We start from the raw sequence: 23,665 nt of genomic DNA, 5'->3' as shown, positions 1-23,665 counted from the left end.
GTTTCTTGTTTGATAGTTTTCGTTTATTCGACAACTTTAATCTGACAAAAATAAAATTACAGCTTCCCTTTTCCCACCTGCAGCTCTGGCCTGACACCAGAAGGCAGCTGCAGTCAGGGCGATGGTGCACACCCTGACGTTTGCCTCATGGAGATCAATCACGGGCATCTTGCAAGACTGTATGCCTGTCACAGGCCTGGTAATATATGTCTGCGCCGGGCCTTTCAGTTCCGCACACTGTTATTAACAGTCTCAGCTGTCATTCTTCGCTGAGCTCCAGCACACGCACGAGCTGCCAGATGTCTTACACCTGATGGGATCCAAATGGCTGCCTAGACGACCAGTTAAACGCCAGTGAAGTAAGCTGGAGAAGATTTCCTTTTCTTCTCATCATCAGGACATAAGTTCCTCCAGCTGTTCCAAAACGCACGTTGCAGTGGTTCAACGGGAGGATGGAGATTTAAAGTTTTATGAGCTGTGAAATCAGTTACCAAATTCACTTTTCCACCCGGGCCATGTTTTATATTCTGGTACCTAATGGCCAAAAGCTTAAATGCAGATAGATATGTATTTACTTGCTGTTTCTGATACTGAGCGTTTTGTTTGAGTCTCTGAACTTTCTTCACAGTGCTCAGAGTCCTTGTAGTGCAATTTTTTCTCGTCACGCTCAAAGGAAAACAAAAGAAACCCTTTTGTTCAACCCTCTCTCAGTGACCAATAGTCGTAATTGATTTGTGGTAGTGGCAGATATTGCATGGGAGGCTCAGCTGCCGGTCATGAGAACAGTACATCAGATTAAAGATCGTCTTCTGTGGCAGGAGCTCCCCCGGTGACCGGCCACTCAATCATCTCTTGTCCCTGATTCCTCCGCCTGTCTTAGGCGTCCCACCAGATTTGCAGAGCTTACAAGAGGGGTTACGAATAGTCAATGGCAGCCGCAGGCTCTGACCACCATGTTGCGATACTTCTTGAGGATGACGTTGGAGCTGTCGTCAAAGTAGAGCACGGAGATGCCGTGGAGCTGGGTGGGGGCACAGCAGGGCTTTGGCACCGTCTCCGGGTTGATGAAGTGCACCTGTGGTTAGAAGAAGAAACGTAAATCAGTCCTTACAGAAAGTGGAGGAGGTCGTAATGAAAGTGTGGGGCTGTGTGGGGCTTACCAGAGTTTGCACAATAGCGTGATTGGTGGCATTCATGTAGGAGTTGAGGGGGAAGGCGCATTCTCCCTCGCAGTAGTACGCTGCGTAACCCTCTGGTGCTATGATCCAGTCCTGATCAGAGTGCAACAACGGGCAGGTGTCAGTTAAATGGCCCTTGTGTAAATAAATACTTATATCAAAATGGGATTGAATGAAACTTCTGATATTTACCTGCCATCCCAAATCTCTGAAGCTGACATACAGCTCGTGCTTTTTACATCCCTCTTTGGACAAGCCAAGGTTACCTGAAATGAAAAACAGGCAAATGTGAGTTTGCACAATTATTAATGGGAGACGGCAGCCGTAGAGATGTTTGACAGCAACAACAAGTGAACTAGCTGGTGCTCAGGTTGTGGTGCCTAAAATGCCAAAAAAAAAAAACTGTAAGAGCAGCAGTGTCTCTGTCCAGAAATCATGACCCAGTTATTCAAGATCATCTACAGACCTTGTTGTGAGCAGTTTCATTTAGGATCTATTTTCTTTCTAACTACACCAGCCAGAAGGACAGAAGGACAGTTTTTCTAATGTTTCTTTTTTCTTTCTTTTTTTTTTTTGCCACAGTGAGCACCACAAGTGTGCCACCTAGTTCCATTATATTCAAGATCTATATGGCTGATACCTCCAAAACTCTAACCAAAACCATCTAGATGGATAAAAGCCTTACAGGTAGTAGCTGACAAACAGATTTGGGGATGACATGTCTCTTTAAAGTCTAGTTGGTCAAAAACAAACAAACAAACATAAGTCTATGGTGAGATTTGAAGGTTTCAGGCACCTGTTGCAGCCTCCACTGCCTTCAGTGCATCTTGGACAGTCCTCTGGGGTTTAGAGCGGTTGGACTGGCGCCCCTTGTGGCCATGGGCGGAGCGAATGCTGCGGAAGCGCACCTCGTTGGCTCTGAAGAAGGCGACCATGAAGGGCTGCTTTTCCTGAGGTCCGCTGCTTATCACCAGCCCCGCCAGTCTGGGGTTCCTCCTCTGGCCTACAGAGGGAGACAGGGGGAACAAAACTGTTGAGCGTCTCAACCAACCGCAGCAGATGGCAAGAACAGACATCCAAGTCTCTGCTAAACAGTTATTTGTTCATCCTAATATGACCACAACAACCACAATCATAAATTGTCCTCTGGAGGAACCCTCTACACACATTCATTAAATATGTGCTGGTCCTTTTAACCACATGATTTAAAGAGCATTAAATCACAGCTCCAGACAAAGATGGTATTCTGGTATGGTATGCTGTTATGAGTCCCTGCCCATGCCGCTGCATGCATGATAGTGACTGACCGTGGCTGTCCTCCAGGACCAGGTGCAGGCCGAGGTTCTGCTCGGGGTCAACCAGCCAGAGGTTACTGGTGGCCGTCAGGTCAAAGGCCAGCCAGCCCTCCTCGGCCGCCCACACCTCTCGCTGGTCCAACAGCAAGAGCTCCACTTCACTGAGGAGAGGAAAGTTTGTAAGTGAATTCAAGGCATCTCAAGGCTAAAAGCATTGAGTGTCAGTGGAGTATCCTTGTTTGGCTGCCGACTGGAATATTCCAAATGTTCCTTGGATGCAACTTTAAAGACAAAAATGAACACATCAGTTAGACAGAAACCAACAGTGATGAAACATCCACTGTGATTTGTTACTAATCTCTTGTTTTTATGTTCCTTCAGATGGATTTTCATTCCTGAAATGAACAGAAAGCGACAGCTGACTGGAGTGTATGAAAACAATCTAAAAGCCTGCGGTTTTCGAAAATGGCTAGCTGTCGTGCACATGATATAAAATGAGTATATAACAGAGTGAAAAATGCCCAGAGTCTTGTGTGGTCCAGTAACAGCCACAGTGCTTTCAGAAAGTATTAGGACAACATGTTTTATGTTGTTTTGGATAAGTACAGCGGCACATTACATTTGAAGTGAAACAACGACTTTGAGGTTAAAGTGCTTGAGTTTGAAGGTCTACATCCATGAGTAGGATACAGAACTAGTTTAATACATATTCCCCAAACGCAGCAGGAGAGTAACAGATTAAAGGAAACCCAGAGGTTTTATGGCCTAACAGGGGAATGTCGTTGATTAGCCAAGTCAGACACCTGACCTCAGTCCAACTGAGAATGTGTTTCATTTGCTGAAGACCAGACTGAGAGCGGAAAATACAAAAAATAATGATTAATGTTGCAGTGCTGGCATCTGTGGCTGAAGAAACCAAATAGGAAACGTGATAACTTTGAGTTTTAATAAATGACGCTGTGTCACCTAAAGCTGTTCCACTGTTCTTGTTTTTGTTTTTTTTGTTTGCTTTTTTGTTAATGGGGGGGTCTGCAGTACATTGTTTATCAGATGTGGATATAAACAGATTTAAATAAAAGCTGAGAGACAACTGTCTAATCTCAGGGTACGAGGCCAACACAACAGAAAATGTGTGAAATTCATAATACTCCAAACTGTTTATCCGTTGCAAATATTGCTAATTTCACTCAAGTCTCAAAACAATATGAAGCCACCTAAATGTCCAGCTTGTCCAGCTTCTAAAAGTAAAAGTCAAGTCCTTTCAAGGTAAGAGGATTTCCAGACCGTCAAAGCCTTTATCTCCACAATGAAATTGTTATTATGAATGTAACTGTGAAAAAGAATTCAGACTTCCTTCATACCAACATTGATCATGATGCTGTATACTGTCACTTTGTATATTTCACCAGGTGTTCATATTAATGGCCCAATACCTAAGAATTTAAGTTTAAAACATTTAAAAAAAACTAAATATAATATGAACAGAATGTGATGAAATAACAGTTGAGACGTTATGTCAAGGAAGACTCTGTATTGTGTTGCATTTGTATCAGAATACGGCTAGCAGCAGTTAGCAGTCACCCTGGCGATATGCTGCTCCTATTTGTTGGGAGTATAACTTTAACACGTGTTCAATTCTTACATATTGCACCTTTAAATTTGATTGTATGCTCTGATTACGCAATTTAATTTTCAGTGACTACGTGATTATTTCATTATGATATATATATAGTTGACAGGAGTGACTGTGAAGATTAAACAACAGATTATGTTCAAAATCAAGCATTTTTCAAGGAGTGTTTAAAATTCAAGCACATTCCTAACTTTAAAGATGTAAGAGTTAAAATCAGGCATTTTCCAAACTTTGGAGACTTCGTACAGCCTCTGCATGTATCCACCTACCACGAACAGCCTTAATCAAAGGAAAACTGTACTGATATGTGTTGTCTTGAGGGCAGATCTCTCAGACAATAGCTTTGTTTACAGGCTGACTTTCAGACCCTCAGGCAGACGTCTGTCTTTACTCCTGCCGCCTGCTCGTCTGTGTGGATCGGCCTTTGTGTGTCTGTGAATGACAATGGTGTTGGCCTTAACACCGTCGTCAGCCCCGCTGTCACCGATGAAAGACTTAAATCTACTGCCTGCACATGCTTCCTACGGCTCACTTAAGTCCCCAGGGCGGGCAGGCAGAGCCCAGCAGGTTAATGGGGTTGAGAGTTTTCATAATGTGGGTGGTAGAACTTTTGATTTGTGAGGAAGAAGGGGGTGTGCGGAGTCTAATTAGGCCATTTCAGATGTGGTTTGACACAAGGAAACAGTGTGAGCGCAGCACAGAAGCTGGCAGCCCGACAGAGAAAACAGAGCTGCAGACACTCAGACAGACGGAAACATGGAGGGATAACCACCTGTGCGAGAGAGCAGAGTGACGTCTTGAGGGTTGAGAGTGTTATTTGCGGTTGGAGCTGCGTGTTATAAATGCAGGTCTCCCGGGGACCGTCCTGCTCTGACTGTGTGAGAGTACACTTGCTCTGGGGGGAACCACTGTGTTTCTGTAATTGACACTAACGTCTGTGTAAACAGCGGCGGTGCTGACACGAACATCGGCAGAAGGAACCCACGGGGGAATGTAGACAGACACGACCAGAGCACACGGATCTGTGTGCATGTACAGGTGCCTAACAACCGGCTCTCACTCAAAAACACACAGCAGCATGACGTGCAACCACGCTACTCGTACCATGTCCCCGTCGTAAGAGGATAATCATATGTAGCCATGAAACCAGTCACCATGAAGGCTTGAAGATCCCCTGAGATTGCTTTGAATCTATACAGAACTAATTAGGCATCTAGCCATGCAGATAGATTTGCTCTTATTATTCTGGGTTTTGAAACATCTGTCTGTGAAGGTGAACGCTCACTGAGAGATTAAATGCAAAGAAATATTCTTTATGAAAATGGTGTGTTGGGATTATCCAATGTAACAAGGAAATTGTTTCTGAAAAGTCACATTGCTGCTGAATTTCGTAGCCACACCTGCTGCCTGGCTCTGGGGATGTGCTGTGAAATGATCCTCTAGCACTAACAGCAGGTCGACTTTTTGCCATGAAGTTTGGTGCGGACATTTGCGTCCCCCTCAGGATAAGCTGTACTCACTTTGACGATTCCTCACTTCCGGCTAGTCAAAGTTTTCGCGTAACCATTGGCAGCAAATGTTAAACAGACACACGTGGTTCCCACATGACGAAATCCCTATGAATTCAGGCATCTCCTGACATTTCCTTTGTGCCTCCATGAGGTGAAAATGTGTGTTTCTTTAAAGGTTAAAAAAAAGGTAATGGTATATGTTTATTTAGTGGTCATTTTTACTGAAACAGGGTTGTTGATAGTATGAATCAAAGTCTCACAGCCTGAGGGGAGAAGCTGCTCTGTAGTCTATAGAGGATAGAAGCCTTTAGTTTCCCCGTTAGATGAATTGCACTAATTTCAATTGATCACAGCATCTTTTTTTGAATTTGATGGATATCATTGGTTTATGACTAAATACCTTCAAAACCAAGTGCTAAATATAAAATTATGACATGCTTAAACAGACGAATGTGGTGAAGATGGTAAAACAAAATAATTCTAAATATACAGATGTAAACTTTGTGAGTATGAGAACATTAGCATGGCATCTTGGGCATTCAGCTCGAAAAACCTCACTTTTCGAAATGAAATCACATTCATCTCCACTGTGTCAGCGTGGTGGCACAAAGCAGAAAATTACCTTGAATCCCTGGAAAAAGTCAAACAAAAACAACTAGATCCTTCTAAGGAAATACATCTTTCATTTGAAGTTTGAACAAACCGTTATGTGCTTCACAGAAGAGAGTGACGCAGAGCAAAAGATAAGAGATAGTAAAACCAACAAAGTCTGTAAAACTGCTGTAAACTGTGACATGTGGAGCTGGAAACAAAAACCCTCATACCTGTTCGGAGGCTCCTGCAGGACCTGGTAGACACTGACTCTGAAAGTCTCGTTCTCGTTGTGTTCCTGGATGAACTCTTTATAAATCCTAAACTCTGCTGCTGTGACAGCCTCTCCCTCTGGGATACGGGAAAGGTCAAATCGAAATTCTCTTCTGTGCTGCTGGTACAGAAGGTCCTGATCCTGATCAACTATAAGGAAAACACAAAGAGAGAGGAGGGTGGAGGTGACTGGGTTTAATTTGGTCGATTTCTTTATGTGTTTTATCAAAATCCACCAGATCATTTATGGCCTTAAAGGTCCAGTACTAACCAAAATGAGAAAGCAGGCCTAGCTTCTACATAAATATTGTGTAAGTGTCAAATGCTCCATCTGTGGACAAATGCACACAGCCCGTATTCACAAATAGTGCCTCTAAACGAGCTGTCAGGACTTCCATAACATTGTAAAATTACAACTATACAGTCACCATCCTCAGCCACGCTGGCACTGCCAAGGTTGCAAAACCACCAGCAGAGCTGATGAGAAAACACGGTGGGAGGTGCCTGCTCGGGCCTGTGAGAGATAACCAATGAGAGGAGAAGTGGCTTTTCAGGAGGGCACTAAAACAGAGCGTTTAGACAGACAGTGAAGAGAGGTGCTGCAGAAATGGACTGTTTGAGAAAAATAATGTGTTTTTTAGCATAAAAGTGTAAATACATTTTTTAGTAGGCACCCAGAATAAAAATATGAACCCAAAAATGAGCATAATATGGGACCTCGGCAATAACATAAGATATTTTTAAGTTCACATGGTTTTGGTATCTTGAAAGCACTTTGTGATAAAATGTGGCAAAGTGGATATCACATACCAATCATTATTTTTCAATGAATACCTTGACATTGATATTACAATAGTTTTGTATGAATGACTACTGATACCGTCAGAAAATATTAACACAATGACATTTTGATAAATAATGAGAATATAATGACTAATCAGGTCATGGCAAGTATTAGAACAAGCAGAACAGTCTGTTAAGTTCAGAAAATTGCATCACTTTTCTGTAGTGCAGCCTTTAAACCCAGGAAAATACAAACCTTATGCCATATCACGATATCATACTAGTCCTTTTTACACAGGGACGCTGCATTATCTCTGCAGCGCTGGTTCGCCAATTCTCCACCCGTGGTCATTCACACAGAGCGAAGCATCTCCGCCTTAAAGACTAACTGCTGCGTAATTCACACAGAAAGCCGGCACTGTGGCTCCTAAAGAGGCGTGACGGTACACTTCATGATGACGACTTTGGCGTGTTTTCAATGTGTTTCCCCAGTGTCCTGTCAATCTAACCCCACGGACAGTTTACAATCATATAGATGCTGTTATAATGGGTAGTGATTGAGATCCTGACCCACCAAACATCCTGGAAAGTGACGACGTTACGTTTTTTTAAACTAGAAGCTGTCTGACTTCCTCACTCTCGGGGACGGAGGCTGTTTTCCAGGGTAAAGTTCACAGAAGTGTGCCTGGAGGGCCGACGGTCGCAGTGATTTATTTTCATCACAAACACTCGTGAGTTCAAGTTTTTTGCCGGTGACAGACGCTGTTTTTCAGGCAGAAATGTTACGAAGAGTTGGTAGGACAGACAGGAGGACGGACTCTTCTCCAAGTACAGCTGTGGTATGTTTTTCCTCATATAAGTTGCCAAAGACAGTTACTATGTTACTTGTGTTTGGTCCTGTAACGTTGCTTTGTGGGACATTTCTCTGTATTTAGTTGAGTGAAGGACCTGTGCAGTTATCGGACTGTATGATCGGCACGCCCTCACTCCGCGCCGCCGGCTTATCAGTTCGCACTGGTTCAATTTAACCAATAATACCCCTGATACTACCTCCAGAGGCAGATCAGCACCAGAGCAAAATTTCACTCCTTGCCGCATCTTAAGCTTTCACACAGAGGAGGATGCGGAGTATTGGCATAAGATCCCTGCATGCAAACAGCAGTGTGCATGGGGCTGCTGATTTACTGCTCAGCCCTGGCACCACTATGATATATGGTTTATTGTTGTCTACACAGTGAAATAATACTTCTGACCCTCAAAGGGAAAGTTTGTACATATGCGGAAAAGCCAAACCGCTGTGAGCACAATCAGATGGTAAACCAGGCAGCGGTTGCATATCTGTCAAAACTGCTGCTGAATCAAACGACTCTCTGATGTGTGTCACGCTCCCCACAACTCGGAAGCGCTGTGTCAGAAATAGGAAAAATCCTGCCTCCACGAGCGAGCTGATTGATCTAAACATCGCTTGGGTCGAGTCTGCCATACGTGCCAATGTGGGGGAGAAAAAACACACTCGGGTCTCAGTTTGGCTCCCTGTTTAAATTGCACACATGTGCTGGCCACAAGAAAAGGCCTGTTAAGGCACTGCCCGGAAAACCACAGCAGCCAGTGTGCTTTTATAAACACACTCACATAAAGTGTATAGAGAGACACACAAATTCATGCGAATTAACTACCAGAGTCTGCGCCACCCGCACCTCCCTGATCATTCTGCCATGTCTCACCATCCAGTGATTTCATTCTGATTGCAGAGGGGGAAGTAAAGCAGCTGATGGCACCGTGGGCTCTCCGGCCCGCCCTGAGCCAGCTGAAGCTCTCCAGCACTCAGACTTTCCAGGGGAACAGTGGTCAGAAAGACCCTAAAGCTTCCTGAGGCTTTCCAGTGTTGTGTTTTTACAGCGTTAGTCAATGTGTTTGCCCTTGGAAAGAGCGCTGGAGGTCTCTGGTGAAGGTGTTCTGAGCGGAGCAACGATTAGCCACCTAAACTACATCCTGCCACACTGGCCTACACCATGACATCATCAGCATGACATCACCCTGCGATCCCTTCTGATGGTCCGCTATTGTTTCTGCAAACAGGCGACCATACATGCAGCCTCCCAGCGCTCCTTTCACATGAAAGAACACACACACACACACACACACATACACACACACACACTGAGTCACAGCCTTCTAAAAACATTTGTAACGGCACAAAAACACACACAAGCCGCTTGTCGTTAGGAGCAGCGCATTCTGAGCCCTGCGAGTCATTTGTTTGACCGCAATTAAACGCTGGAAGGGAACGAAGGGTGTTTTTATGAAAGCAATAATTGCTTGTAAGGACTTGGTGTGTTTACGTTAGGGACCATTAGCTGCAGAGATCAGACCTCAGATATGCAAACTTCCCTCTGGGAGGCATTTCAACACTTCAGATTACTCCTCACACTGCAGGGCCACACAGCCGCGCAGCTATCATTAACCTATTGCAATATTATAGTAACTTTTTTTTAACAAATCAGCATGGGTGGCAGCACAACATGTGCATGAAAACAAGACGATGAGAAATGTGACCTTTGTGGATAATGATCAGTACTTCAGACACTATTTACGTCATACGATGTGCATCTGTTCTTCTGTTCTTTTCTGGACACGTGACATATATAGAATGTCCGTCCTGTCACCCAAAAATTTAAATTCAGCGATTACCTACTCGCCCTCATGCCGATGGAAAGTCGGGTGAAGTTTTGTCGTCCGCAAAACATTTCTGGATCCTTATAGAGAATGCCGGGTTTGCTCTGCAGCATTCTCCTAAATAACTGAAGACGGAGACTTTGAAACAGAAAACAAACTACTGAAAAAAATACATAAAAAGGCTCAGTGTGTCCAGTGTAATCCAAGTCTCTGGAAGCCCCAAAGATCCCACATTGATTTGAAAGGATGCAATACTCACTGTGCTAAGCTAAATGCACTAGCCCACACAGTGTCTGAAGCGGGTGCACAAGCTTGTTCGTGCATCGAGGGCGTAAATGGCGTCTTTTCAGATCAATTCGGGATCTTGTGGCTTTCAAAGACTTGAATCAAGCAAGTAGAGCCTTTACGGAGCCATTTTATGAGTTTTATTAGTTGTTCTTTTTACATAAATATACATTATATTACACATAAATATGCAAGTCCCCATCTAGGTAAGTTGTTTAGGTGAATGCTGCAACACTGTTTTGCTCTGAATCTCCACTAATGTCTTGTGGACGACCAAACTTAACCAGAATTTCTTATGGTATGGTTTTGATTAGATAATGGCTGAATTTTCATTTTGGGGGCATTTCTTTACTGGTCCTAAGGACAGGAGCTATCATGTGCTGTACGGACTCTAAACCCCCTGGAGGTAAATTTCTGAATTAAAAATAGTCATGAGTCATCATAATTCATTTTCAACGGATTAAAGTTCTGAATCTATTACTCAAGTGAAAATGTTCAGCCCTTTTCTGCATGTGTTGACAAGTTGCTTAAACCATTTCCTTACAGATTATTAGAACCACCAACAAGGCTTTTGCTAACGCATGTTTCACATGTGCAAAAATCTGCTGCAGAATGTCAGCACCACGTCTGCTCTCTGATAACTGATGAAGTGAGTGATTGTGCACAGGCTTTAAAAAGACAAATGTCGGCTTCAAGCAATCACAATTTGAGCTTCGGACCAAAAATAATTATTTTGCACTTGGATGAATAAGTAATGAGAGCGTTAATGGGATTTTCTGGCAAGAGAAATTCTTAGTATGATCTCCTTATGCTTCCTCCAGATCAGCTTAGCGGGACAAACACATTTCTCCCTGCTCGTTCTCAAAAACACAATACACCCTCTGTTCTTCTCATTCCTCCAACTGTTAGGGGAACATTTTGCACTCTTTCTATTCTAATGAAAGCCAGTGACATTTTCGGTCATTAAGCCCTTTCTCATGCTCTGCAGGTGTGTTGTGGTCCCATACTGAACGCATGTGTGCTCGTCTCCAGGCAAAGATTTCGGTCAACAAGCCGGTCAGCGTGATGAGCAGCAGAGCAGGGAACAGCTCCAGCAGATAAGATTGAGTTTTTGAGTCGGGCCTCTTCACTGCGATCCGTCTCTTTCTTTTTAAACAAATGCACAAGAGAAAGTACAAATGTGCAGTGCAGTTGTGTAATGTTGCATGACAACAAGTGATTCCGGAGAGCGATCTGTGGTTTTGGCGTTCTGACATGTATCAGCATGTGTGTCGTGATGTGATTTAGTGTATTTGTGCGAGGACAATGTGACTACACATGCTCTTAAATGCTCTCCGGCAAATTAAATACCTGTCAAACGAGGCTGATTTATCTATAACGATAAGGTTATCCTTAGCCCTGTCCACCTGCAGGATATACCTGGGTGCCCTGGGAGGAGGGTCTGCAGCAGCTCTCCCTCACACTGGAAGCTGTGGTCTCTGGACGGGAAATACCATAAACCAGTTCTGTCTTGAAGCGATCATCCCAGGACCACCAGGACAGAGTCGACTCCGGCACAATGTGGGAGCCCCAGCTAAAAACTCTGCCAATCATCAGCACGGGAGGCCGCGGTGGGCCCGGGAGGGAAAATAATAAGCTCTCATTGTGTCCTTTTTTTTTCTGTAACCCTCCTTCCTCTTTGTAATCAAACTCTTCAGATGTGGAACCACATAAATCTGCAATGAGTTTCCAGATCTCATTAGCAAAAGACTGTCATTTAAAAGTCCCACGACTGATGGCATAAAATGTTATGTTTTCTTATAGTTTCCAAATGTTTTGTATTAACGACACTGTAAAATCTGAAAAAGTGACTTTATGTCACAAAATCGAGGAAAACGATTATCCTAAAATGACCGAGTAAAGTAGACTAATACGTTGAAGTTGCTCAAACTTTCTATCTCGCTCAACTTAAATTTAATAAGTCCACTTTTGAATGATTCTGAGGTAATCAGCTTCCTGACTTAAGTAAAAGCCAGCTTTTTAACTTAACAGTGCACACTTTTTATGGGATGATTGAGAAAATGACTCAAATGGTTCTTCATTAAAAGATTCAATCACAATAACACACAAACAAACAAACCAACAAACCAACAGGAAGGTTAAAGGCTTCTCTGAGACGTATCTCAGATGAACAAACTTCATCTCTCTTTTCACACTGACCCCGGGGCAGGAGAGGGGCACAGAGACAAGACAAGGGCTGGTTTTGGATGCAGCCACATCCGGATAAGAGCCACAGGCACCGTGCCGTCTGCTGCTTCACCATAGTGATATCAGAGCCGCTGTAGGATCTCCAAGGGAAACAAAGGCAGGATTTTCCTTTTTTTTTTTTATAAATTCAATAATGTCGGAGTGAGCCCTGACTCCAACCTGTGACCCCTGTGATTAACGCCTCCAAACAGACAAATAAATGCAGCACACACAAACACACACACACACAGGCACCTGCACTAACAGAGATTACGACAGCGTGTTTAGATGCAGTTGGCGTCTTGAGCTCGGACAACTTGTCTCTCACTTCCTGGGGGTTTAGAAATACCCGTTCAATTCCTGGTCATGTGAAACAAAGCCATGCTAAAGCCTCTCCCCGCGGAGCTTTTGAAGGGATTCTGGGGTAATCAGATACAGGCATGTTGTCAAAACATTTACAGCTCGGAATGCATAATGCTGGATTTCAAGCGAGGAAAGTGACCCGTAAGCCACTGTGTCAGAGACACTGGCTTTCACACACACTTAACTAATGCACTCTTGTGTATGGGCTGTTAAGTTTATTCAACCAGTTAACACAGATGAAACTTTCCCTGAACAACATATCATCCTAGTAGTCACTGATTTTAAGCTTTTTTAGAGACTAGTCAGTTAAGAAATAACACTTTTTAAAGGGCGTTCTTATTGGAACCTTTCCACTGTAAAATACGTCCATTTAGTAACATTGAATGTAAACTGGTAGAAGCGGAACTTAATGCGCTGTAATCTCCACACACTCTCTCAGTTTATCTAACACAATAAAGGAACATTTCGTAATAACGTGGTGTTTTTAATTACAGAGTGAATAAATAAATATAAACTCACCGAGATTGACAAAACTCATCACCGTGTCTGCGTCATCCAGGAAGCGGCTCTCCTGCGGGGTCACCATCGGGGACACCTGGTGAGGCAGATCGGGCTTGTAGTAAGAGTACCCGGGCGGCTCCGGGTCTGCAGAGATGGTGTTGTACAGGTCCAGCATGAACATCGGGGCGGCGTTGTGTTTGGTGTGAACGTGCGGCCGCGGGCGGTGCGGCAGCCCGAGGATGGAGAGGATCTCCCGCTGCATCTCCCTGCGCTCTTGGCTCCGCAGCCGCCGCTGCATGAAGCTGGAGCGCACGTCGTTGTCCACGGAGAAGTTGGAGAAGGCGACCTGCGTGGACAGCACGCAGTAACCCCACGACAGGACGATCACTAGCGTCTCCAAGGCGCCTGTCACCATTTTTACGCAGAGTTTACGCGCGGCTGTAACTAGTTGAAATGTGCGTAAAGGGCTCTCCTAAAGGCACTATCCTCTGTCAACTCAGAATATCAGGCGCTCACCATCCTTAGCTGCGCGTTGTCTTGGTGTGATAAAGCTGTGCGCTCCTCTGGATGCTAGCCTGGGAATGGATTTTATTGAGGCGCTGTGTCAGGGGAGGGACGGGAGGGGTTCAGTGTGGGATAAACCAAGTCCGGAAAGATTTGGAGAGTGTGGGGGTGAGTCAATGACAAGTAAATGAGTGTCCTATCATGAAGTGCACCGCTCTGTCTTGGTAATAAGATAGGTGGGGTGTGGACCTCTCAGACCGAAGTGGCCCCATCACTGCGTGCTTTGTTCGGACATGTTTGTTTGGTCACTGATGAAGGTGGACTCTGACTCTGATTAGCACATCTCCTCTCTGACCGGCTCTTCTCTTTCTTTGTGGAAGCAGTGGTCTCTCTCTCAGGGCTTCCAAACAGGCCAGGAGTGCTTGTTTTCAAATCCTTGCCATTTCGGTAGCCCTTTATAGAAACCATCAGTAGATTCAGTGAGTGCATTTGTAGGTAAATAGACAGTAGTTGATAGTCATGTGACTGTCAGCAAAGCATGAAATGCTGTATAAAACATCAACAAAGCAACTGTTTAGTGTTAAGTTGCAACTGATGTTTCTAAATCTCTACAACTGCTTCCAAAGTGGTGTGCAAAAGTTTCATCATGTATAAATTCACCATTTATCACCGGTGGTAACTTTAAAGTGATACCAACAGTTGAGATTTACTGCCTCTGTGCACATGGAGACGGTCCAACGCTGCTTAAAGATCAGTCTAAAGGTGCGGAGGGAAAATCCCCTAATCCCCTCAGCGACGCACACACACCTTTGAACTGGGACAATAAACCCAGGCCCACCCTAATCGTCGAAGGCCTCCAGTGATCAGCGGCAGCACAGGCACGTGAAGAGACTTGCCGATAGACCCAGTGAATTTACTACGACGACGTGCAAAGGGCTCCACTCTGATAGAGAGTTAACGGGGGTCGGGGGTTGGCGATGAATGACAAAACAGGAATCCAGCACCGAGGCCCAGATCATACACATGCTTTACTCTGGTCTGAGGACAGGATCGGGCCATTAAAGTCAAGTAGGGAGTGAATGTGTCACAACCACAAACCGAAATGACCTTTTGACTAATGCACTCTTCTGTTTTCTCAACCCATGTCTGTGTATATATGGGGGTGGGCTCATCGGAAACAATCCATATATGACCTGAAACCACACGGTCACATTTCCAGGAGCGCCATACATCACTCACTTCACTTGAGAAGTTCTTTTCCCAGCAGAGGTCATGTCACGTGGCTCATCGCTGCTAGGTCATAAACACCAAGAGCCCTCTGTGTCCACTGCAAACATTTGTAAACCTCACTGCTGCCATAGTACTAACAATTTAACAAATTTGTACAGATGTATTTTGTTCAAGGGCCCTTCAGCAGAGTGGAAGCACGCCAGCAGGTCCAGCGAGCGACGGTCATCATCGTCCCACTCGTTAAAACATTAGGAGGTTTGAACGCCGTGTCGTGGCAGTGCCATCGTGGAGCTCAGCTGCTGCTCAGTCAGACACTCTCAGCCTCGGGGATGTACCGCTTGTCGTGATTTAATTCATGCACCATATTCTACTCGTTTGCTTAATTTATACAGACTCATTCAATCAGTCATTACAGCCCACATCTCCCACTGGAGCTACAACCACACTGAGTGTTACAGTGTTTGACTGCATGCCGCGGATGGAGATGAGGCACTGGGAGATGTGCGCATACATTAGGATGTGTTGCGCTGTAAATCAGACCTTGCACTTCAATAAATCTTTATGATACACACCTCACCTAATTGTTGATCAACCTTATGTTAAGTTTGTCTTCAGGCTCCCTCTACATGGGCCCTATCTAAACCAGTATTCTGGGGGGGAAAGTGAGGAAGACCTTTGGCACAGTTTCACTTTGCACGCGACTTCTTTCATTTCTTAAATTTTAATTTCCTTTATGTGATTATTTTCCATGCAATGTATGTGTGAATTTAAAAAAAAAGCACAATAGGCCCGATTGTTGCCAGTGCTGGAGATAAAATACAAATACGAAAGTAGTCTGCTGCTGTAGAAAAGAAGAACATTTTTAGGTCTTGTGTTTGACTTATGCATTTCCATTGGTGCTTATTCACGACTCAACTTCACTACATTTCAGACGGAAACATTGAATATTTAGCCTTTGTTTAGGCTGTTTGACTGCTGTTACTATTTACTTTGCAGATTACGAATTTACATTCAAAAGATGTAATTTATAAAGTTAAAATCACCTTGTAAAATATCAAATTAAATATAAAGTAGTTAAAACGAGCTCAGTGATTGCAACATAGGTTACTGCTTGCTAATGCATCTGGGCCACTCTACCTACTGATAATCTTTTATTACTTTAGACAGATTGAGATAATATTTCTGTTTTACATCAGTTAAATTTTGAATGCAGTACATTTACTTGTGATGGACAGGGCTATTTATAAAGCCTACTTTATAACTACTAGTACTTGAATAAACGATGTTCCTAGCTCTTTGAAAAGTATCTGTAACCTACGTTATATGATACTATATGTAGGATTGTTGTGGCAGACGGAAGAGGTATATAACTTACTGAATTTTGGCTCGCAGGACCCACGGGTACTTTTTCTACCTGGCACCTGTACCTGCTTACCTGTACAGGCCGGGGCTAAGCTAAGGTTAGTTAAGGTCCCAATATTATAGACTATAGACGACACACGTCCCCAGACTGAAGGACCCAGGCACACTGTGGCTGCTCCCCAGTCAAGAGTCAAGTGTCTTTGCTGTCGCGCGCTGCCTCCTAGTGGTTCGTTTTGTAAATGCATCCTTTAACCGGGTCATTACGTCACCAAACTGCGACACACCGAGAAACAAGCGCCACATTTTTGTTGCGGCAAATTATTTGGGCATTTTCAGCAGCATATAGCCACAGTTTAACAAATCTGGGGTATGTATATTCACCTAGTTATGGGATGATACTAAAGATGGTACCGTGTTAGAATGTGGTCTTTGACGATGTCGCTGCGCTGCAAAGTTTGTTATCTTGTAGCTAACATGACCGACCACAGTAGATGGTCTAGCTAGCGTTAGCCATCGTTGAATTATCTAACATTCGTCATATATATTTTCTGGGCCCCATAATTGATAACGTAGAAATACATACGCTAAAGTAACACAAACTGTTCAACTGCACATACAACGTGACAATCTTAACAAGCCGTTTAGTGTTTAAAAGCTAATGCTAGCATCGGCGACTGACGCTGGTTGGCTAGTTAGCTCACGTTAGCTGTCAGCTACATTTTATCAGGTGTCAAATGTTTTGGTTTCACTTCTCTCGAAAGCCTACCTGCGTCGTTGGTGTTACGCTTGCTAACTGGGTGATATGATGAAGGTCTGGTATCAAACATGATTTAGTGTATGCCAGTGCTGTAACGATAGCTACGGTGTCGCACACACGCAGTCCCATCACTTGCTTGCTAACACGCCCTACAACGTTACACCGAGTTTATTTGCATCGGCTTAAGTACGATATCTGTAACAACGATTTGGCTTTTGACAATAGCTAGTCTCTCGAAAATAACAGCCAAATGAATTTAGTCTGCTATCATGTAAGTAACACCATCTGTCTGTCTTCTCTTTCAGGCGCTCATTGGGACAACGTTAATGCACTATGAGTTTGTTTGGCACAAACGCCGGGTTTGGGACAGGAGGGACCGGTGTCTTCGGAAACGCAACAACAGACAGTCATAATCCGATGAAGGTAAACCATCTGAGTATATGGGCTTTAAACGTTCTCATGATCCCTCTTAAACACCTGCCTTCATCTGGACGATGTTTGGTTCCTTACTAGCACTTAAAGCATTGATTTATTAATCCTACCAGCATGCAAGTATATAATAGATCATTTTTATTTTACATTGTACTCTACAGTGTTTCCACACTGCCATCATGAGTGGGGCTTCCAAGTGGACGTGCAAGAGATTTTTTCTTTTTGATCATCATAGACGTGCTGCAAAAATGAAACCATACTAAAATCTCTTTAAAATGATCTTTCATTTTACGAACAAGTGTGGCAGTTATCGTTTAATTTAAAGATCGTCATTCAAATAACAAATTTGTGTTTTAACGTCGGATTAAATGTGATATGTTCTGTCCTCACTGGTCTTTTAAAAGTTAGCATCTGTTAGTGGAGTCTGTTTCATTTTACTGACATTATCTTATTGAATTTGGTTTGGTTCTCTCTTGTTCTTTGTTTTAGTTTGTTTTTGTATGATTATAGGTAAGTCTTCATTGTGAAAGTGTAATTGTGATAATTACAGCAAGAGATTATAGTGATTTTACCTTAACCCACAGCTTCTCATATTTATATCAATATTCTTTCATTATATGGTGGGCCATTTGTATTTGAAATGAGTTAATGTATGGGTTTCACCCTAAAATGATCCAGTTACTGTCAACAATCCTTTGCAAGTTTGGGCTAAATGAATTGCTGCTGCTGCTTGCTGTTCCACATTAGTTTGAAGCCCACTTTGAAGAACTAAAAGTTCCAGACTTTTGTAAAATCCTCAATATTCTTATGGATAACTTGGTTATCTATTTATGAATAACGGCATCTTGTTTACTGTTCTGATGTTTTTCTTGGTTGTGTGTTTTCCTGACTTGTCCTACAGGATGTTGAAGTAACTTCACCTCCAGATGACAGCATCAGCTGTCTGGCTTTCAGTCCCCCCACCATGCCAGGGAACTTCCTCATCGGAGGATCCTGGGCCAACGATGTGAGTTATGTATTAGTTTGCAACATTGTACACTGATAGATAGATTTAGTGAACCCATGATAATAGCAATTTACCAGGCTTGTCTTACATGAAGGACTACTTCTGCACTACATAATGCGTTTGACTATGTTTGATCATCTGGCCTCAGGTCCGGTGCTGGGAGGTGCAGGATAATGGGCAGACTGTCCCCAAAGCCCAACAGATGCACACAGGTCCAGTGCTGGATGCATGCTGGAGTGATGTAGGTCTCCTCATACAAAGTCATTTAACCCCTCGAGTCTGCTGAGCCACAGAATAATTTATGATGTGCTGTTCTTTTTAACCAGGATGGGAGTAAAGTCTTCACTGCTTCCTGTGACAAAACAGCCAAGATGTGGGATCTTAACAGCAATCAAGCGATGCAGATTGCACAAGTAAGATGAGCTCCCCAGATCAAATCTATGGTCAGAAGAATGACGCACAGTTATCTTACACCCCTCACCATTTTTCTTCACAGCATGACGGTCCAATCAAAGCAATCCACTGGATAAAAGCCCCAAACTACAGCTGTATCATGACTGGTAGCTGGGACAAAACACTGAAGGTACAACAACCACTACAACACATCTGTTAGTGCTCGAAGGGACATTTTCAAGATCATGTGAGAAAACAAGACAGTGAAATGTGATGCAGAAAGTTGAGGCTGAGTGATACATTCATAATCATGAAGGCTTATCAGATGCCTGAACGCTGACCTGAGTGAGGATTTGACTACTCTGGAAAGCTACCACTTCAGTTTCATTTTTCATTTTGATGATTGCCAGGTGAACAGCAGAAATTGAGCGTTCACATTACAAATATACCAGGATGATGCTGCTTTTTCTTCTTGATACATGTATTTAATTACCTGAATGTAACTGTGCGATCACCTAAAACAGACTTATCAGAGAACAGCGTTTAAAACACTGTGTTTATTGTAGGACTGAGCAACATGACAGCTTTTCTGTATTTCTCTTCAGTTCTGGGACACTCGCTCTCCCAATCCCATGATGTCTCTGCAGATGCCAGAGAGATGCTACTGTGCAGATGTTGTAAGTCCACAAATTGCTTGTTGAGTAAATTATCAATGATGTGGGATTTCTGTTTGTGTTATTTAACCTCTCTGGCTGTTATTTGTAGGTATACCCCATGGCAGTGGTTGCCACAGCTGAGAGAGGCCTGATAGTGTACCAGCTGGAGAACCAGCCTTCTGAGTTTCGCAGAATAGACTCTCCTCTTAAACATCAGGTGATTAATATTTCTCTGTATTCATTGTGCTTCTCACCTGATTTGATACTAAGTATAAAGCAACACTTCAAAAGATATTAGAGGTTTTTGGATTTTACCCTGGATGACTGCCCGTCCAATGTACTTTTCTGACCTTGTCTTGCAGCACCGCTGTGTTGCCATATTCAAGGACAAGCAGAACAAGCCCACAGGCTTTGCACTGGGAAGCATTGAGGGCCGAGTGGCCATCCACTATATCAACCCTCCAAACCCGTGAGTTCAGTCGCTAAGTAACAATCAATATTCTTACAAGTGAATGAGCTTTTGATGTCATGCTACAGGTGTTTGTTTAATCCTGTGGAATTCAAGCATGTGTATTATATTGTTTTTACTTAATTTATGACATGAACGTGTTCCCTGATCCCTTTTAGAGCCAAAGACAACTTCACCTTTAAGTGCCATAGGTCCAATGGAACCAACACGACCACTCCACAGGACATCTATGCTGTAAGTTGTGTATGAAACAATGTTGACTTTGTGAAAGTTGTATTTTTTAATATTTCTATGTTACATCAGTTTTTGGATATTTCTTAAAGGTTTTGATACAAAGTGCTATACCAGACCCTTTTTTTTTGCTTGTCAAAGCAGGAGAAACAGAGGTCTAAGTCATACCATGAACAATGGACTGCCCTAACTACAGCTTAAATAAATGTAAAAATGAGAGACATGTTCTATCTGTAGTGAACCAGGGCTGTGAAGTTTGTCAGCTAGTTCTGTGATCAATATTTGCAGTCAATATTAATGTGAATATATAATGCACCCATGATTACGTTATTTTGTATCGTATGAATGAAGTCATGCTTCCCTCTTGCATTAGTTGTATTTGTCATATCCTCTGATTTTCACAACAGCTCTATTGACACCATCTTGCTGTCCTTGCATATCTTTTCCCAGATTCAGTCGTTACACACACTAACCAGCCTAGTTATAATGTTTCACCCACTAGTTTTAATTTCCTCCCATCAGGTGAATGCTATCTCCTTCCATCCTGTCCATGGCACCCTGGCTACTGTGGGCTCAGATGGCCGCTTCAGTTTCTGGGACAAAGACGCTCGCACCAAGTTGAAGACCTCAGAGCAGCTTGACCAGCCCATCACAGCTTGCTGCTTCAACCACAACGGCAACATCTTTGCATATGCTTCCAGTTACGACTGGTCGAAGGTAACACAACTACTTTTTTAACATCTTATTGTATAGTACAGTCCTGACTGTCCACAATACTTTTTAAATAATCATTCTTGTCCTCAGTTGTTCAGATTTGGTTGTCCTCATTTCTCATATTTTGTGATCTGAATTCCTCAGGGTCACGAGTACTACAACCCCCAGAAAAAGAACTACATCTTCCTGAGGAACGCTGCCGAGGAGCTGAAGCCTCGGAACAAGAAATGGTGAGAGAAGGGCAGCCAGTGTCTGTAAGCCTGGAGACTGTTGTCGCTGGACTGGGCTGCCCTACTTTCTCAGAGCCCTTATGACTCACAGTGGGGCTTTTAATGGCACCCCATGATCCCTGGCATGCATGTAGGATGTAGGCAGTAACGATAGACATGATTCAGATCTCAGTACTGCTACGAGCAGCTGTTAAGTATTGCAGTGTCACTATACTGACATGAGTGAAGTCATTCTGAAGGCTTGTGTGGTTTCTGCTGTAACAGTGTGCCCAAACTGCCTTTGCACTTGTACAATCAACACTTTTTGTGGTGAAGTTTTGTAGCTTTGTGCTGTATTCATTGCTGTATAAAGGTTTTTAAATAATGCTATTTATTAAATTATGAAGATGATAATGAAAACACTCAGCAAATATTAAATATAGGCGAGCAATCATTTCTTGTAAATGAACAATCTGCTGAGAGGATTGTTTTTTTGTCTGCAGACGAGTGATATTGTACCTTTTTTATTCTGTGCAAAAAGCATCGCAGTGAGCACTCCATCAGAAATAAACAAAACAAAACCTCAGAAACATGTTCCCTGTGACTGACTGCTGCCTCCTGTCTTTAGATTCGTCGTGCCAAGTCGCATCTCTTGTGAGGAAATGCGGAAGACCTGCTGCTTTAGTGTGTGTATACGCTCGAGACAGACTCCTTCCTTTCGGCAAACACCTGGACCAATGCCGTGGCGCTGCGTACTGTGCATGGACCAATCAGAGGGGCCTACCCAACCTGGCCTTGATGACAGCTGCGTGACAATTGGTCTTAGAGGTCATCATAGAGGGGGAGGGTTTTACCTGTCATCCGTCTTGATGTTTCAGTTATATATATATTTTTTTTTAATGTGTCCAGCTCTTCATTTTTTTTACAGCTCTCCAAAGACTTTTCATTCTCTTCTGACTTGCTGTTTCTCCATGGTTTAGCTCCATTAATGAAACTGGGATGTAAAATAAATAATTAAGTGCATTCTGATAGATCTGAACATGTTTATTCCAACCTGAGCGCGTAAGTAGGTTAAAAAAAAATGACCTATTGTGTTTGCTGTATAAATGTTGGGGGTTCGGAGAACTGTATTGTGCATGTGAAACAATGAGCATCACCACCATCTCAAATTTCAGCTGTAAAACTCTTCATCACTGGAATCAGTTCAATGAAATGATAAACTTTGGTCAACATCTGGATCACCATGACCTTTCCTGTCTGCTCGTTTTAATCCAAGTTAACCAGCAGGTGGAGCATTTTCCCTTTCAGAAGTTACCTGTAGATATGCCTGGGAGCTGAGCGCTAAACATGACAAATAAGATCAAAGCAGGACAGTGGGGTTCTTCATCCAGCTTACGTCCTTTTGACAGGGATGCACAGCTGGAAGTGTGTGTGTGTGGGGGGGACCTATCAAGAGGATATGAATGAGGTAGCATGGGCAGCTACAAAGGCCATGTGTGAGAGGTGAGCCAGTTCATAGAGGAGAAGGTGTGAATTAAATGCCTTTTTATTGAGGTCATTAGAGTGTCACCTCACTGTCAAGCCTGACCCTTGATACTTAGCAGTGAAGCTCCAAAGCAGCGGGGGCGGGAAGGCGTGCTGCTGCCACAGTTCGCCGGCTCCTCTCAGCTTTCATGGGGTGATGCTGGTACCACCTCTCTAGACCGCTGTCTGCTGCACTGCTCAGTCAAGCTGCAGCAAGTTTCTTGTATCTAATTAAAACAGATCGAGGCCTCCAGGTCCACCGCACTCATGATCATAAATAAGGTTGACTCTCAGGCTGCTGTAAGCACCAGGAGAGTTGTGTGTATTTGGACAGTCGAGCAATTGGAAAACTTTCAGTGTTGGATTGACCTGTTGCTGGATGTGGCCTCTCCTGCAGAGGTTATCAGTGTTTCTGAGTCACATGTTGATAGGGAAGTAGGGAGGTAGGGAAGCAGACAAGAGTACACGCTCAACGTTTGCTCCTGTATTTCCCTTTGGTTTTTTTTAAATGTGACAATCATTTTCTTTTTTGATGGGGTGATAAGAGGAGGCCTGTTGAGGAGACCTCATTGGAGGTTGTGACATTGTACTTTCACCACAAAAAGGACAGATATTTTTGTATTTCAGAGCACTGCCTTTCCAAAAAGAAGTTAGAAAAAATCACAATAACTTTATGTTTAATGACAGTGGTCTTAATCTTCTATGGTGTGTTGTACTGTAATCATTTCCAGACTTTGATAGAATATTTATTTGTGAGACAAACATGATATCTCTGTACATTGAGATATTAAACGACAAGTCACACTTTCTCTGTAGGTATATGAAGTCACAGTGAATTTTTAAAGTAAAAAAGGCACAAAGCC

General features: G+C 43.3%; 2 protein-coding genes across 6 annotated transcripts; one reads left to right on the top strand and one right to left on the bottom strand.

Annotated features, from left to right (window-relative positions):
* Position 1: 1 nt before the first annotated feature.
* Positions 2–17,448, bottom strand: LOC119020762 (bone morphogenetic protein 7-like). Of its 4 annotated transcripts, none has more exons than XM_037100388.1 (8): positions 17,178–17,448; positions 13,334–14,272; positions 6,442–6,631; positions 2,486–2,634; positions 1,975–2,181; positions 1,371–1,444; positions 1,161–1,271; positions 2–1,075 (listed from the first exon to the last, which is right to left on the bottom strand). In XM_037100388.1, exons 2-8 carry the CDS (start codon positions 13,728–13,730, stop codon positions 926–928), a joined length of 1,278 nt encoding a protein of 425 aa, XP_036956283.1. In that variant the 5' UTR covers positions 13,731–14,272; positions 17,178–17,448; the 3' UTR covers positions 2–925. The 4 variants fall into 4 exon arrangements, with proteins under 4 accessions (XP_036956283.1, XP_036956285.1, XP_036956284.1 ...); XM_037100390.1 differs by lacking the exon at positions 17,178–17,448 and adding an exon at positions 16,425–16,547; XM_037100389.1 differs by lacking the exon at positions 17,178–17,448 and adding an exon at positions 15,059–16,490.
* Positions 16,632–22,525, top strand: rae1 (ribonucleic acid export 1). Of its 2 annotated transcripts, XM_037100394.1 has the most exons (13): positions 16,633–16,778; positions 17,474–17,591; positions 18,502–18,606; positions 18,755–18,847; positions 18,933–19,019; positions 19,103–19,189; positions 19,605–19,676; positions 19,765–19,872; positions 20,018–20,124; positions 20,283–20,358; positions 20,878–21,072; positions 21,214–21,299; positions 21,907–22,525. In XM_037100394.1, coding segments are annotated over exons 2-13 (1,107 nt in total). In that variant the 5' UTR covers positions 16,633–16,778; positions 17,474–17,501; the 3' UTR covers positions 21,908–22,525. The 2 variants fall into 2 exon arrangements, with proteins under 2 accessions (XP_036956288.1, XP_036956289.1); XM_037100393.1 differs by lacking the exon at positions 21,907–22,525 and having other exon boundaries at positions 16,632–16,778; positions 21,214–21,303.
* The last annotated feature ends 1,140 nt before the right edge of the window (positions 22,526–23,665 follow it).

This window comes from Acanthopagrus latus, chromosome 6 (genome assembly GCF_904848185.1).
Source record: "Acanthopagrus latus isolate v.2019 chromosome 6, fAcaLat1.1, whole genome shotgun sequence".
NCBI classification, from domain to species: domain Eukaryota; kingdom Metazoa; phylum Chordata; class Actinopteri; order Spariformes; family Sparidae; genus Acanthopagrus; species Acanthopagrus latus.
The sequence above is the reverse complement of the archived record's forward strand: the minus strand, read 5'-3'. Positions and strand labels throughout refer to the sequence as shown.